We start from the raw sequence: 15,955 nt of genomic DNA, 5'->3' as shown, positions 1-15,955 counted from the left end.
GAATGACTGCACATAAAAAGGGAGATTCAGCAGGTGGTATGGATATCATGGATGGAAGATGGTATCAATACAATCTTGGTATATATGAACTGAGCAACACTGATCTGAATTGGTTTTCAGATGGCTTGGGCATGGATTCCATAATTCCAAATATCTTTGGTAGGTAACAGAAGGCTGGCAGGCCTGTGAATAACCAGTGGTTTTAGGGGGTGTCACCTGAACTATATAGTCATTTGTGTTGTTCATGCTAAAAGTGCTAGCAATTCCTTCTATTTGTAGATGCTGTTTTGAAGACTTCATTTTTTAAAAGTGAGGAAATGGCAGAGGCCCTGTAATTGATGGAAGTCCATGGCTAAAGCCCCAGAGGACAGTGCTATGTACCAAGGAGCTTGAAAATAATGTGTCTCATTGAGAGCATCCTAAATTTGCATTTTTGTATTTACTGTTTTATTGTGTACTTGCAAGAGGGAGGATGGCCCGTATGTAGGTTTAATCTGTGTTATTCAGGAAACAGTGTGTAAGGAAATTTTTGGCTTCTTAAAATCCTTGCCCACGCTTTTAGGATCATCTGGAAGTTTATTTATTCACAGCAGCATCAAGTCAGAATGAAATACAGAAGAAAGATGGAAAACTCACAGTATCTTACCATGCAGCTTTTTCATGGTTCACTTTCCTCCTTTGCCTTTTACTTGAGGGCAGAGCTAGGGTAGAGAAATAATTTTTGTTCGCTTCTGAAAGGTTACAGTAATAAAGAAACTCTTGTTAACATCAGAGTATATGGCAGGCAGGAGTTTTCACAGTCTGGCATTGTTTATTTTACCAGCAATTTGGAACCTTCTGCACTCTTAAAATATTGGCAAGAAAATATTTAACTGTTAACTATTCTGTGGCATGCGTGTGTTTGAAGCCCTGGGGAGGAGGAGTGCTTGGGGAAATCGTTTTTTTCTCAGCTTATGATTGAAACCAGAAGGTGCAGAATATTGGTAGAAGGTGAAAGCAATGTGACTTCAAATTAGAATTTTACCCAAATGTGGAACTGATGGGAGAATGTCAAACAGGTCATGTATGAACGGGGCCATGCTAGGAAATAGTGGGAAGTCTGATGGAGCAAACGCAAATAAGCCAGTCTGCTAGGCACTACAAAAATGAATTTGGAAGTGAGATAGTAAGAGTGAGTATGTGCATTTGTCCTGGCCTCAATCACTAGATAAAGGTCGTAGCAGTACTAGGTGTTAGCATGAAGGATTAGGCTTGTTAATTGCTTACTAATTATATGAACTCTAGCAATTGTCATTCCTTTTTGAAAGGAAATAAATTTCTTTTTTTGTGGAGATTTTTTTAGGAGAGGAGATATGGCTTGCTTTTTTGGAGAGGATGTGGGTGACTTGCTGTTCCTATCCAATAGAAACTTGTTCTGGTCCCAAATTCTTGGAGAAAGAATGTTTTTTAATTATATTTTCCCCTAGGGAAGAATGATCTATTTGGTATGAGCAGGATCATTCTTGCTCTTACTTCTACACAAAATGTAGCCTTTTCCCATGAGGTTACTAAAAGCTATAGTAAAGGTAGCAATTTTTTTTTTTTAATTGCACTAGCATATTTCAGGTGAAATTCCTATCAAGTCAGCAAAGTGACCTGATAACTGGTATCCAGGATCATCTAATGAACTGTGGCTGTCTTGCTGCAAGTCAGGGCAGGAAGAGATACACAGACAGAAGAGATACCAGTCAGTACCTGTAAAGATCAGCAAAAAATGAACAAAACTGAACATACTCAGAAGTCATTCTTCTAATGTTGGATGAAGATCCAGTGTACTATTTCTAGCAATGACCAGAGATATTTGGGAAAAAGTATAAGAAACAGAACTGTGTATCAGTATTTCTTCTGGTATATTCTCTCAGCATTCACTAACAAGTGATATGCATGGAGACCATCATATTTAGTATCTACTAACAGAAATCCTCTATGAATGTGCAGTCCCTTTTTTACCTCTTTCATATTTTTTGCTCTTTAATGTCCTGTGGCAATGACTTCTGCCACTTAATTGTGTCGCATGAGAAAGTACTTTTTTTTTTATTTTTAAAGTATTATTTGGTCATCAGCTTCTTTTCTACATCTTTTTTTATGAGAAACAGTGAACAGTAATTCCTTGTTTACCTGCTCAATACCATTCATGATTTTACCTCTCTATGATCTTCCTCCTCATTTCTTCCTGAATATAACTAGTGTTTCCTTACATGTCTAATCACCTTGGTCTTTTCTGTGTGTTTTCTATTTCTTTTAGATCTGTTCTGAGATGAAAAGGTAATAAATGTGTGCAGCATTTTATATGTGGGCACACTATGGATTTATGGCAGAATAGGGTTCCTTTTTTGTGCTATATTCCTTTCATAATAATTCCTAAAATTTATTTGTCTTTTTCTTCACTACTGAATTGTCAAACTGAATTTTTTGGAGATTTCTCCACAAAATCTCTTTAAGATCCATTTCCGGAATTGTAGATGCTAAATGTTTGCACATTGTTACATAAACTTTTTGATAGTTTTTTTTTTAACACCTACTGCTAGTACGTTTATCACCACTGAATATTACTGGTCATAATTATCTGTGGTTGTTATTTTCATTTATTATTGTGTTTTCTACTAATTTGGACTTAACTCGTTCTGCTGAAATACTTTTCAAAATAGATGCCACCTTTCATGGCTCTGCAGCCCTATTAAATGCTATCTAATACATTTCATTTAGCTTAGTACTTTATGATCCCAGGGATTTTGTTGCTCGTGACTTTTATTAAGTTATCTTAAGTCTTTTCTATGGGCAGATCATATCACATGGAATATGATGGATTCTCAGAATCCTGAGTGCCATGAGAAGGTGAGGGAGGGAGCAATGCCTGTTCACTTTCTCATCCAGTGAAAAAAATGGGCCACCAGATGAAACTAGAAGGAGCCAGTTTCGGAAGAAACAAATAGGAGGTGGTGGTTCTCATCATGGGTGGTACACCAGGGTACTTCTTGCTGAGGCATGTTGTGGATGCAGAAAGTTTACTGGACAAGTTGTTTGACATAGAGACCTTTTGAAGGTTGCTATATAAACAAATATCAAGGGTTGAGAATTGTCCTGAGCGGAAATTGGCTAGGAGAATACTTGGAGGAAGCATATATCAGCTTGTAGTCTTTTTACTTTTCTCAGTGTATCTGGCTACTGTTGAAGGCAAGATACCATGTTAGGTGGACCCTTGGTCTGATCCAGTACAGTGTTTCTCATGTGTGACTCTTTCTGACAGTTACTGAGGTTTGTCTCAGTAAAGAGATTGAGTTTTACAGGATCTACGTAAGTGCTCATGGTTAAGTATCTACCTTAATTCATTTGCCCTTACTACTGTCTTCTCCAAGTGCCTGTCTTAGACTTGGTTATGTAACTTCCTTTCAGTTTATTAGACTGAATTCTTGATTCTGGTGTGTTCAGAAATATGTTCATGATGAGTTTTAGGCTTTTAGCAAGTAGGTTTTTAAAGAGGGATTACAGGAGAAACCCTGTAAAACTGCTCGCCCTTACAGAGAATTAGCACAACTAGACACAGAGCACAGCAATTTGACCTCTTTTCCCTGATCTTCCTCTTGAGAGGTTGTCAGTGAGCTCTGCCAGCCACGAAGTACAGAGAAAAAGGGATTTGGAATAAGCCCCCATATATTTAATACAGTTAGGATTGCACTGTGATCTACTATGCATCTTTAACTGTTACTATGGCAGAGTTTCCAAATTAATAGACTGCGAGATAGAAACATACCTCATTTTCTTGATACTAGGCAGCTAGGGGTGGCCATCTGTTTTTGCCGAAATATGTAGATAATGTTGTATAACGTGCTTTTCTATATCTGCTTGAAATAAACATGCTCTAAGGAGTGTTACTGATGATTATGCAATTGTTATGAAGGTAGTACAGCATGCAAAAGTCTTTTTCCATTAACATGTTGTTTCTATGGATTAGAAGATTTTGGCAGGAACTGGTCCTGATACAATCAACATGTAGCTTTTGTCTAGGTTAATACAATATTGAAATAGGTTGCCACTGAACATTGAAGAAGGCTTTAAAGACTATTCTCTGAAGTTAATTATCTACTGAGGTGCATTACAAAATTACTTACTTTTAATTAGAAAATTAGAGAACTTGTCAGAAAAGTTAATGTTTTAAAGTATATGGGGACTCACAGCTGTAGGTAATTACAAGCCAGTAGGCTTGTTTGCAGACAAAGTAAGAGTGGTTAATAAAAGGCTCAGAAAATGAAGATTGGAAAAATAATTTTGTGCAATATCTTTGTCATTTCATAACTATGTGACATTGCCTATTTTGGCCCCTTGCTACAGAGATATTTTTAATCTGTTTTATTTTTGATCCTAACTACAATCTCAGTCATTTTCAAAATTACTGTCCTACAAGTAATAGTTATGTTATTGGAGGAAATAAAAGGGCTGTATGCAGGTTTTCCCATTTAATGTCATATGCATTTATTAAAAGGGCAGCAAACACTTTAAAAGCCCATATATAACTATATGTGGTTATATATTATTTATAGCTAAGGTAAACTATATATTATAAGTCATTCTTTCCAAACGCAACTTGAGAGAAGGTGCATAAAAAAGCCTAATGTTTGAGGAGTGACCTTTTTTATCATGAAAGATTTGACCTGTATCTCCTTCAGGAACTTCTGCTGATATTGAATGCTCCAGTAATCAAAAGTGGCAATAGGAGTCAACTGATGTTTATGGCAGTGTGGCTAACAGAAGTCCCCAGAGTAGACTCAATCATAACAACAGAAGTGTACTCATACCTGTGTAAGAGATGGATTAATTTTTTCCTGTATCAGCATAAAGCACTACTTTGCTATTACAACTTTGACCACTCCAGGAGTCTGCTTATTACGTAGTATGTCAGTGCACCTAGTGTAAACATTACCTTGAAGAGCCTAATCTTAGTTTGAAAAGATGACTATGCTGACACATCTACTATGTATAGGTAGAGGAGCAAATACATTGTACAGAAGAGCCTTTTTATTCTACCAGGAATGGTATAATGAGAATGAGGGGGTGGAAACTCAAGCCAGAAAATTCAAATATGAAATGAGATACACATGTTCAACTGTGAGGGTGATATGCTTTAGCCAAACACAGCTTACTGAGCTTAGTACAGAGGGAACTCAGTGAAATGTAATGGTCTGTGATATGCAGAGGGTCAGGTTCTATGATCTAATGATTTCTTCTGGCTGAAATCTCTTCATAAAAAAATCTAGTTCAACCATAACTTATGGTCTAAAGAGAGGAATTGCTGCATGAAATTCAATGACTAGCGCTTGTACAAGGTGCAGTTAGAAGTGTCCCTTCTGGCTTTATAGTCTATGGATGGATTAATGTGTTAAAGTAGCTTAAGGGTGCAACACATGCTGGCAAAAGCCGTAACAGAAAGAAACTCCTGTTAAAGTGCTTTCAAATAGTGTAGCCCATGGACATCACAGTTATGTCTTTGCTAACATTTAGTGTGGTCTGACAGGAACACATCTGTTGAGTGAAACAGTTGACAATCCAGCATCCCTGCTCCATGGGGATGATCTTTACCTTGCACTGGTTCTCAGCTGATCCCATGGGCTGAATGCCTCTTAGCAGGTAGAGTGCATTAGAGCACATTTTCCAGTTTGTGCATGCTGAGACTTCTCTGCAGTGTAAAGCAGAGCATGGTGGGGATGAGGTGGAGATTCATTACAAAAGAATGCTCTCAATCCAACAAAAGGCATTAATATCGACTAATCCTATAGCAGCTTTCACTTTAAAAACTGTGCCCATACATAAGATATTTTTATACATGTCCAGCATATACAATAAAGCAGTCTGCTCTTACTTTCCTAGAAAATTTGTTAGAATACAAAACCTTAACTGAGACTTGATATTGTAAATTGTCTGATACAGCAGTAAGCCTCACCAGTTGGCTGTTGAATGATGCATATTGAACTCGCTGAGGCTGAAGATAAGGTTTCTTACTGCAATATAATAATGAAAATGCAGTAGTTGTATGCTATAGTTATCTTGCAGGCAGAATGTGGGATTGTGGAGTCTTTCAATGAAAAGTTGTGACATGTAGTAGGAAGATGCGTTAGCTGTACATTTCCTTTTTTTAAGGGTCTTTTAAATGTGAGAGATGTAGCAAAAATGTATTCCTTGTCTTGAACTAAGATAGTTCTGTGTGTCAATTTAGGTGATAGTATATATACATTTATTCTGGTGACAGCTCTGCAATGGGTTGTTCCAAAGAAGGCGAAGGAGCTAAGTCCCCAGAAGAGCTCCAGATGTTACTAATTTTTTTCTTGTTATTAGCAATTACTCACTTGGAATTGTCTAGCAGTTTTTCTTCTTAATAACAAACTGTGGAAGAGTCAGCAGAATCATGACCAACCAGATCATGAAACTTGCCAGTGGTAAGAACATGTACAAGCTTAAAAAGAGGAAGATTTTCCAACAAATGCTGATTTCGATTTACTCATTTTTCTTGTTTTATAAAGAAGGATTTTTTTCCTACAATGTTTGTACTTAACCAGTGCTGGTTGTATTCTTCAGAAACCGCAATATTCCTTTAAATGTAATTTTATCGCCTAAGATACTGCTCCGTCCCCAACGTCATATTTTATATTTTAAACTGTTTGTCTTTTAAGATGTATTTATTGCCATGTTTGTTTAACTTGGTTATCTCCTTCATCAATCTATTTCTTGCTAACTTAAAGCTGCTGCTCTTTGTTTTTAGTATAGAAAGCTGCTTCCCTAGGGATGTATAGTCCAGGACTTGTCTCTGTAATGGGACTATTTGTTTTCTTTGCCCCTTGCAGTTGCCTGCTGTAACATTTGTAGTATGTGTTAAGTAATCCTGGAGGTAACATTTTTATTATGTCATAAAAAGTGCGTGGCAAATATATAATAACTCATGGAATTTGTTTGTTTAAAATGGAAGGATAATTTATTGAGTGTGTTACATGAGACCTGCTCCCCCTTATTAGAGCTGTAGAAGTGCAGCTTATTTAGAAGTATGTTCTATTGAGAAAAACCACGATCTCTGACATGCATAGAAAGTTTGAGCGTGGTTGGGTAGAAATGACATCATAGTTTATGTACTCAATAAAAATTTAATTAAGTCATTACAGAAGTTGCAGTCATCATTTAACCCTCTGATTTCTTACGTTTAGTTCTTTTTTTAAACATTCAGTAATAACCAGTCTCCAAATCTTGATAGCCTATAAAATATCTGCATGAAATTTAATAGTTTATATTAATGGAAAAATATGAGTAACTGACATAAAAGGAATTTTCCTTGTGTTTGCACTATATGAATTTCTATAAAAATCAACAGATGAAAAAAGATAGTGGTTTAATGGAAGACTATTTGAACTGGAGATTTGCTAGCGTGGCAAAAACTAATTCATATTTTGATAGAAAAGCTGTTGCGTAATTACCAAGGTGAGTACTCTTAAGGATACTAAGACAGTATTTAGGACATGTGGTTCACACTGTCATAAGTGTGATAAGCTGTACATCAAAGACAGCAGTGCTTATTCTGTAACAGAACTGATGTCCTACCCTATATTCCTGTTTGCAATTTCTTTTTTGTAAAACCGGTCTCCAAGTTGCAGTCTCATACATAAGTGTTCTGCTAGTATGCAGGTATGAAGATAATTATTCTTGTCATTTATACTTATGTTGTATGCAAGATATGTAGAAAAGAAATGCTTAGTATCTCTTAGATCTATCATGAGAGTCAATACAAAGAAGCAGCTTTACTAATTGAAGTGTAGCTTAGCCCTCAGGAGAGGAACTGTTTATTAAATAATTTTGTTGATAGAAGTAAAAAGTACAGGCAAAAGGAATAGATGGTTTATATGAGGGAGATGCACACAAGGTATTTCAGCCATTATTCTGGACCTAGCAGTTGATGTCTTTTGGTTCTGTCTTAAGCTCATATGGGGTCAGTTCTGCAAGCCAATGAGTGGCTTAGGCCAAACCAGCAAATATTTAAGCAACTGTTAAATTTAGTTAAAAGTTGGTGTGGAACTTGGACTGAGTCATGCTTACAGCATAGGGGGAAGTAGCTGGATCATCACAAACTCTGAAAGAAATGTAGTCATAGTCAAAAACTAGTAAATCTGAGCTTCTAGTGCGATGCTGTAGAAACAGAATTCATGTGATTCCTGAATGAGAAAGTCAATATTGACAAGTAATTAAGGAGTAGTGGTAGGGATGGTGCCTGTATCTTTAGCATTACATTACTTTTACTGTAATAGCAAGTCCAGTTCTGGAGTCCACACTTTAGAAAAAAAGTTGAAAAACCTCTGAGTTTCTGAAAGACCTGAGTGAATGAATCAAGGTCTGGAAAACCTGCTTAATAGTTAAAATACAGAGGAGTCTTCATTATCTTAGCCTATGCTGCCACTGAAAGGACAGCCTGGTCTGCACTCTTTCCCCAGCTGCAGTTTTTCTCCACTCATGTAGCTATATGTCAGCGCTGTTGGGTGGATTTTTCTGCCATTCATATATTCTGAGTAACAGTGACTTTCATTTGTGTACAGAATGAATGGAACTGTATCGCATGTTGTTTTAAAATGTTTGACTGCACTGACATGGTTACTTACAGCTAAGTCCTAACCTATGTGGGTCAAGGCACTGTTTCTTCTTTGCCTACTCTGAGTGAAACTGATAATATTTTCTCATCACCTCCTCTTTAGAGCCTATACAGATGGTTTTCTGGTTTATTTTTCAGATTAATTCTGTTGTTCTAAAGGAAGATTTGAGAAGTATGGTAGAAAATTTCTATGCAGCTCTATTTGGATATGATGAGGTAAGACGGATTTTTTCAGGGAATGTGCAAGAACAAGTAGACCATCTAATTCATGAACACAGAATGCTTCAGATGGGTAAAGCATTTGCTGTACATATCTTTGGAGAAATGTTACATTATGGAAGCAGGCTTCTTGGTTATTGCAATCATCTTATGCCTTGAATTAAAGAGCTTTTAAGAAAAAAGAAAGCACACAGCATATTGATTTAAACCATGGGACATGGAAGGAGGGATGTTCTTTGTACTGCTTCACTGTCACTGCTTGACTATCAATAAATCCTCCCTCTGAATCCCATTGTACTCCTCTATACTTAGAAAGCAAAGAGAGTATTTATAGGGAGTCTATGTGAAAGGCTATTTATAGGAAGTATTTAATAATGTGGGGTTGCAAAAGCACCACTGTGCACAAGTGTCTGCAGGACTTTCAAGAAGAAAATACAACTACATCATCTCTTTTAGCAGTTGTTTTTTTTCTCTAGTGGGTGTTGCTCTTCAGATGCTCTTACTCACATGGTGATACTATTTTTTTGCACGGTGATTTGCATTATTAATATCTTGTAAATGTAAACTTCATAGACTTGTGAACAGTGTTATGCATGCAAGTCTTTAATCTAGTTTTAAGTATAGCCAGGATGTGTCTGCCTGTGTCTGTCTTTTTTTTTTTTCTTTTCTCTTTCTGTTGACACTTTTTTTAGAGACAATATGTCTAGTTAAATTAAAAACAAATGTGGACCTTTTTTATTTTTAACTGAATATTTTAAAGTCCTCTATTGCCTTTGGCAAATGTGTCAGCAGAAGGCAGGAGTTATGAGACTATGGTGATAACACCACATAATCTAAAAAGACAATAAAAGTGGGAGAGAATTTAGATGAAAAGCACTCACAGATGTGATTCTTATATAAGCCAAATTTAGTATTAGATTTAACTGGAAAAATCTAGATAGTTCTTGATGATGAGGAGTTGTCTTTCTCATTTAGAATGAAAAATAGAAAAAGCAAAGCAAAATAGCAAAGTCCTGACTACATTTCTGCAACATTGTATTAAATATACTTTAATTTTTCTTTTCCAAGTGTCATGGGCTTCCCACAATTCTGTGAGGTGGTGCTGTCTTCTCTAAGGCCAAAATTTTTATGGTAAAGATTTCGTAACATAGAAATTCAATTTATCGGCTCCTACATTAGGAATACCCTAACCCATTTCTTTCAAAATTAACTTGCTAGAATATTTGTTACAAGCTGTTCTGTAAATTAATTTAAGGCCAGATTTGTTTTTCTGTTCTGGGAAAGAGTGATGTTGATGCCTTTTCATATGTACAGTCCATAGCAGCTGTGGACTTTGAGACAGCTAATATTGTCAGGTGCCAAGTAGAGTAATGTGGTTGTCTTGTGTTCAGACCCTCTTCACGTGCAGTTTTTAATCCCCCTTTATACTTCCTTTAGGGAATTTTGTCTGATGATCATGTCCTGGCAGCAGCTCTTTGGAGAAACCTTTTTAACAGGAACTGTGAGGACCCTCGGCATCTGGAGTTACTCGTAGAGTATGTGCGTAAACAGGTATGTTACAGCTCATAGTGTGACTTCTTTTCATTCTCTTGTTTAGAATATTAAATATTTATTTTTATTGCTTGCATACTATGTACCTCAGTTCCCATAAATATAACTGATTTTTATATTCAGTGATTATTTCTAAGGAGAAAAAGGTAAAAATATAAAAACTGGCTGATATTTATTGTAGTTTGATGAAATATGGCTGCAGAGAAATTCACAGAACATTGAACACAATCCTGCTCATCTTTTTCTGGACCTATGCTATGGAGGGGCTTGACAAAATGTGTCAGAAATGGGCTGCAACTTGTTGTAGAATTATAATTGATGTTGCAGAGTTGGGATCCTCTTCATAATGAAACAGCACGCAGAGCTTGAAAGTCCTCTCATGATCTTTGTGGGAAAGAAGTAAAAGGTATTGTTTTCCAGAATTATTTCTGTTTCAGTTATTACCTGGAGGAAACAATGCCAAGTAGCATTTGTCCTCTCAACCCTTAGGAGGTTTGTGAACCAGGTTTCTAGGAAATCTTGGTAGGATATAGTCCAGGTGGGTACCAAAAGTAGAAAAGGGGTTGGAGAGGTTCTGGAGGAAGAGTGTAGGCTGTTGACAAGGAACTGAAGACCAAAACCTCCACAACAGCATTCTCTGTAATGTTTCCAACGCTATATTCAAGACCAGATAGAGATTTGGAGAGACAGTATTTCAGTGTGTGTCTGAGAAAATGGTATGGGAAGTAAAGGGCTGAACTTTGTAAGGGACTGAGGACACTTTTGGAATGCTAGAAGGCTTCTCAGGGGGGTCAGACAATTTAATGCTTGAGGTTGCTGATGCTTAACATCAGTGAGGTTGTAGGAAAGTTTAAAACGGAAGATTGTCAGGGAAAAAACACATACAAAAAATATGTTATTTGGGACAATTTGCTGCCAAGTGGGGAATTTGTTGCACTTCTATATATTCAAGCAAAGGATAGGACAGAAGCTATCAGCAGTTGAATAGGAAACAGTGATCACACAGATAAATGGGGCACATAGGGGAAGAATCAGCACAGCATCTGTGAAGACAGGTCATTCCTGCAGACAACTCTAAAGTGGTGCACTTCAGAAAAACGGTCCCAGCTTTACGTATATATTGATGAGCTCTAAAGTGTCTGTTACCACACAGGAATGAGTCCTTGAGATTGTATTATCAAAATGTCAGCTCAGCACTCTGTAGTGTTTAAAAAAAGAAAAACAAATGCTCAGAACTACCAGGGAAGGAATAGAGAATAAAATAGTGTTGTCATGTCACTTTTTAAATCCATGGTACCCTTGTGATCTTGAAAAATGTGTATGGTTTGGGTTCCGACCATCAAGAAAGATAAAAACCGAACTGAAGAAGGCTCAGAGAAGAGCGGTAAGGATGACATGAAACAACTCCTTTATTAGCAATGAGTGGGATCCCCTGCCTGAAAAACAGCTGAGAAAAGAATATGAGACAGCTCTGAGAAATCTTGAAGGCATATGAAAGGCGAGCAAGGAAAGGCTGCTCATTGATAAAAGAGCGTGGGGACATAACGTTGCCACAGGTTGTTTGGGATGCCGCAATTGCACATGAGTTCCAAAGCCACTGGCAAGGTTTATGGAAGAGAAATCTGTCCAGGGCTATTAAATCCACAACAACCACTTCAGGCTCAAAATTCCCGAACTAACAGATTTTGAGAGGGTGGGAAAATAAACAAGGAAAATAACATTGTATGCATGCATTGTACTTAACTCCTCCTGGGGAATCTGATGATGATGATTGTCAGAAACAGGTTATTGTGCTTAGGTGGCTATTTGGTCTGACCCTCTGTGGCCATTGGTGTATTCCTTACTCTGTTGAGAAACTCCTTGTGAAATTATCTTTTGTTTCCAGTAAGCATTGTGTACAAGGTCTTTCCCACAATTCCTTGCTGATCCTGTCTTTAACAGTGGCTATTAGTGGATACCAGAGAAGAATATAGTAACGGGGCAAGCATGTGTACTATTTCCCTGGTCAACTCCCCTAGCAATCTGTATTCACAGACTTCCTGAGCCAGAGGTGGTGTTTTTGTCTTTTACTGACCCTTGATGGACTTTTTTTTTTTTTAACCCTAAGTTGTGTGACGAGGTTTTTTTTTTATTTTGCTTATGTTGCACCTTAAAATTTCATTTGATCCCAAATATTTCTTGTATTGCGAGAATGAGTGTTCATTCCATGTTCATCTGCTCCAGCTCATGTGCTTTTATATTATAAAACTCGGGTGTTCCCTGCTGGTCAGGCTTTTTTTCTATAGCGAAAAGCCTTGGTCTGTGCGAAACCACTTTTATGAGAGCACTCCATGGAGATGATGTTACTAACAGTGTGTCACCTGAATTAACTGCTGGGAAGATAAAATGACTCATGTTAGTTTTGCGTGGCTCTTCTTTGTCCTGTTGCCAAACTTTCAGAAGAAGCGTTAGCTAAGGTGTTAGTAGAAAACCTTAAGCAGTTAACTCCAGTGGATCTGCAGATACTTACCTCCTAGCCTCTCCATGAAGCTTAAGCAGTTGTAAATTATCTTTTTAGGTCTGCCTCACACAAATGGCAAAGTATGCTAAAATCTCCCTATTCTGCTTTCTTTCTGGAAAGCAACATAGCTCTTGAGGAACTTGGATGGGTGATGGGACACCTTGCACTAACATTCTGTCCTTGCAGGTGCAGCACCTGGACGCGCTGAGCGGGGAGGACCTGCTGCTGACGGGCGAGGTGAGCTGGCGGCCACTCGTGGAGAGCAATGCCCGCAGCATCCTCAAGCCCCTTTCCCCTGTTTACAATGATGAAGGACTCTGAGGATGCTGACGCCTGACATTTCTATCAATTTGTCAGATCAGCTTGGGAAGCATGCCTGAAATTGAACTGAGCTGAGGCTGTGGGGTCAGGAAGGAAAATCTGCTGTTGAAAAGAAAATATTTAATTAGACACGCTGTCTGTGGTGCCTCAGTAGCAAACTGGACAGCCATACTCTTCTGAATATTCACCCGCAAATAAATGCTAGTTGGTTTGAGAACCTCTGGCCTTTTTATGGCACTGAGTGATCCTTGCTGGACAAATTGAAGGACCTGCCTTCTGTCTTTAGGAAACCAGATATTTTACCATGACTTAGAGTTATCTCAAGAAGACATTTCTGTCATTTGCCTCATTTGGAGAGCTGCTACATGGAGACACAATGGTGTTCCTCTGCTCACTGACTGGTTGTGAATGCAAATCTGAGCTTTGCATATTAGACGTTAATGTATTTTAAAAGGCTGATATCAAGATGGAATGGTCCATTTTAGCTTTAGTGGAGTTAAGAATTGCTTTAGCAGATTTTTGAAGGGTTTTCTGTGAAAATCCTTTTTAGGAGCTCTCTGCTCTGTTGCACAAGGATGGGATGATGCAAAGAATAATGCACGGTCCCCAGTAATCCTCTGTGACTCTATCCATCTTAATGAGAATAAAATCCAAAACTTTCCTGGGCTGCCACTAAAAGCTGCCTCAGAGTATTTGGTCTTTAGGTCTGCCTTGCTGATATTTCATACTCTTTTTAGAGTTGTGGTCTAAGAATTTCTCTATGAAAAGAACATCCCTCTTTCTGTCCATGGCTCTTAATGGGACAGGACTATGCTATCCTCCATCCCCCAAAGCAGTGGTCCAGGGATTTTTAACAAGACCTGTCAACCCCAGTGAAAACTTTACGTGGCTGTGCAGGCAAACACATATGCCAACATAGTAATTATGGGAGCAAGAGCTCCACTGATTAAATCAGCTGAGGCTGAGGTATACTGTGTAGGTGGATGGTTCACCAGGCTATTTCCAGGTCAGTGACAAGAACAGTTTTCATTTCTCTCCTGTCTAAAATCCTAGTCAACAATAAATGTTAGTCTGGGTAAAATTGATGTGTATGCGTTTTCTGTGCCATGTGTGCTTGTGATAAAAATAAGCCGTATAATATCAGGACTTACTCCTAATGAAACTATTAAACAAAAGTCGAAGGTAGTAATCCTTAATTTGTGAAATTAATCCTTAAATTGTGAATCCTTAATCTGGTGAAAGTGTGACTGTGCCTGGCTGTGACTATTCTTGCTTTTGAAGTTGCTTTCTTCGTATTGTGTGTTTTGGGGAATATTTGACATCCCTTCTCTGTATAAAGAGCAGTGGGATGCAGAATATAGGCTCCCAAACACTGGCTTGCTTTTTTTTTTTTTTTTTTAATCTTCTCTTAGGGAACCTTCTGTGTATAAAAAAGGCATTTTGTTGTTTTTTTTCCAAGGCGAACTTCCTCAGTTTAACTTGTTATAAAATGAGTCATGTAAAGAAACCCTCTATGTGTGAGGTGTATCCCTTCTCTGTGAAAACATTACAGACCAAACAACTTGCTTGCAGTTTATTTAAGATGCTTTTGTTGAAAGCTGAGCTAAGCAGAGAAACCTCTTATGTGTGAAGTATTATACAGTGTGTGTGAGATAATAACACCTTGTAATTCATTACAGCTGGGTTGTATTTACATAAAAGAAGGCTGAGCTGTGTAGGAATTTGCTGATTAATTTATTTTTAATGAGAGTGAAGTATACCAAGTACCAAAATAAACTTTACTTTGTGTATCTTACTGCTCCTGAAATAGGTGGAAAAATTAATGGTAGATATTTTGGCTCAAAGCTATATACATTAATTCATATACAAAACAGTCATTTAAACTTTAACCCCTTTCCTCCTATGTAATTTAAACCTGGATTCATGTTATCCATGCCATGGGAACACGGGACTGGGAGTACACCACCATGCAACCTGGTGCTGTACACAGGTCAGAGATTGTGTAGTGTCTGTGGTGCTGATGCTGTGAAGCTGTAACGCTAGTAGAATTCATGGGACCCTTAGTCTGGAGGTGACAATGCCTTTTGTACTCTGAATATGGGAGAGCCATGTGGTCAAAACTGAACCCTTTCCTATATTTATGGGCAGGAGGCTCCAGAAATCATGGTGCCAGATTGTGGTCATTGGCATCTGCTTTTGCACTTTTTATTAATATGAGAATAAAGACCTATAATCATGGCACTCTGCTTGTTCCATAAAATGCCTTCAACCACCCCACTGTTACAGAGCTGAGCCAGCAGTCAGGGTGTGTTTTGGACAGAAGTGTGTGGGGCCTGTTGAGAGAATAAGGCAGAAACTGTCTATGAAATAAAAGGGTAATCTGTTAGAGAGGAAAAATACACTGGAGGCTATGTAGGACAAGAGAAGACTTTGCTTCCCAGCCATTAGTTACCTGGAGACAGGATTTGGATGTGGAATATGACCCCTCTTACTCGAGAGGTGCATGCCAATAGGCTAGAAACATGCTATTGCCAATACCTTGTATATAAGACATCTTTACAACCAGAATTTAGAGTCCTTGAGAGAGAATACATTTCCAGTAGCAAAATCTGCACCTTGCAAGCATTACAGCAGCAACAATTAGCAGTTAAAAGTGATTCCTATGTACAGTACTGCTTCAAGTGCAGCAGAATGTGGGTTTTTTAACC

The 15,955-nt window shown here is 37.9% G+C and overlaps 1 protein-coding gene across 2 annotated transcripts in view; it reads left to right on the top strand.

Annotated features, from left to right (window-relative positions):
* Positions 1 to 15,054, top strand: part of LOC128143296 (ubiquinol-cytochrome-c reductase complex assembly factor 1) — a 51,263-nt gene extending 36,209 nt beyond the window's left edge. For both annotated transcript variants that reach the window (XM_052790380.1, XM_052790375.1), the window contains 3 exons: positions 8,795 to 8,872; positions 10,313 to 10,426; positions 13,113 to 15,054. In XM_052790380.1, coding sequence (XP_052646340.1) covers positions 8,795 to 8,872; positions 10,313 to 10,426; positions 13,113 to 13,247 — 327 coding nt within the window. In that variant the 3' untranslated portion in view covers positions 13,248 to 15,054. The remainder of the gene's footprint in view (positions 1 to 8,794; positions 8,873 to 10,312; positions 10,427 to 13,112) is intronic.
* The last annotated feature ends 901 nt before the right edge of the window (positions 15,055 to 15,955 follow it).

Source organism: Harpia harpyja, chromosome 1, assembly GCF_026419915.1.
Source record: "Harpia harpyja isolate bHarHar1 chromosome 1, bHarHar1 primary haplotype, whole genome shotgun sequence".
NCBI lineage: Eukaryota > Metazoa > Chordata > Aves > Accipitriformes > Accipitridae > Harpia > Harpia harpyja.
This window is presented reverse-complemented; position numbering and strand designations above follow the sequence as displayed.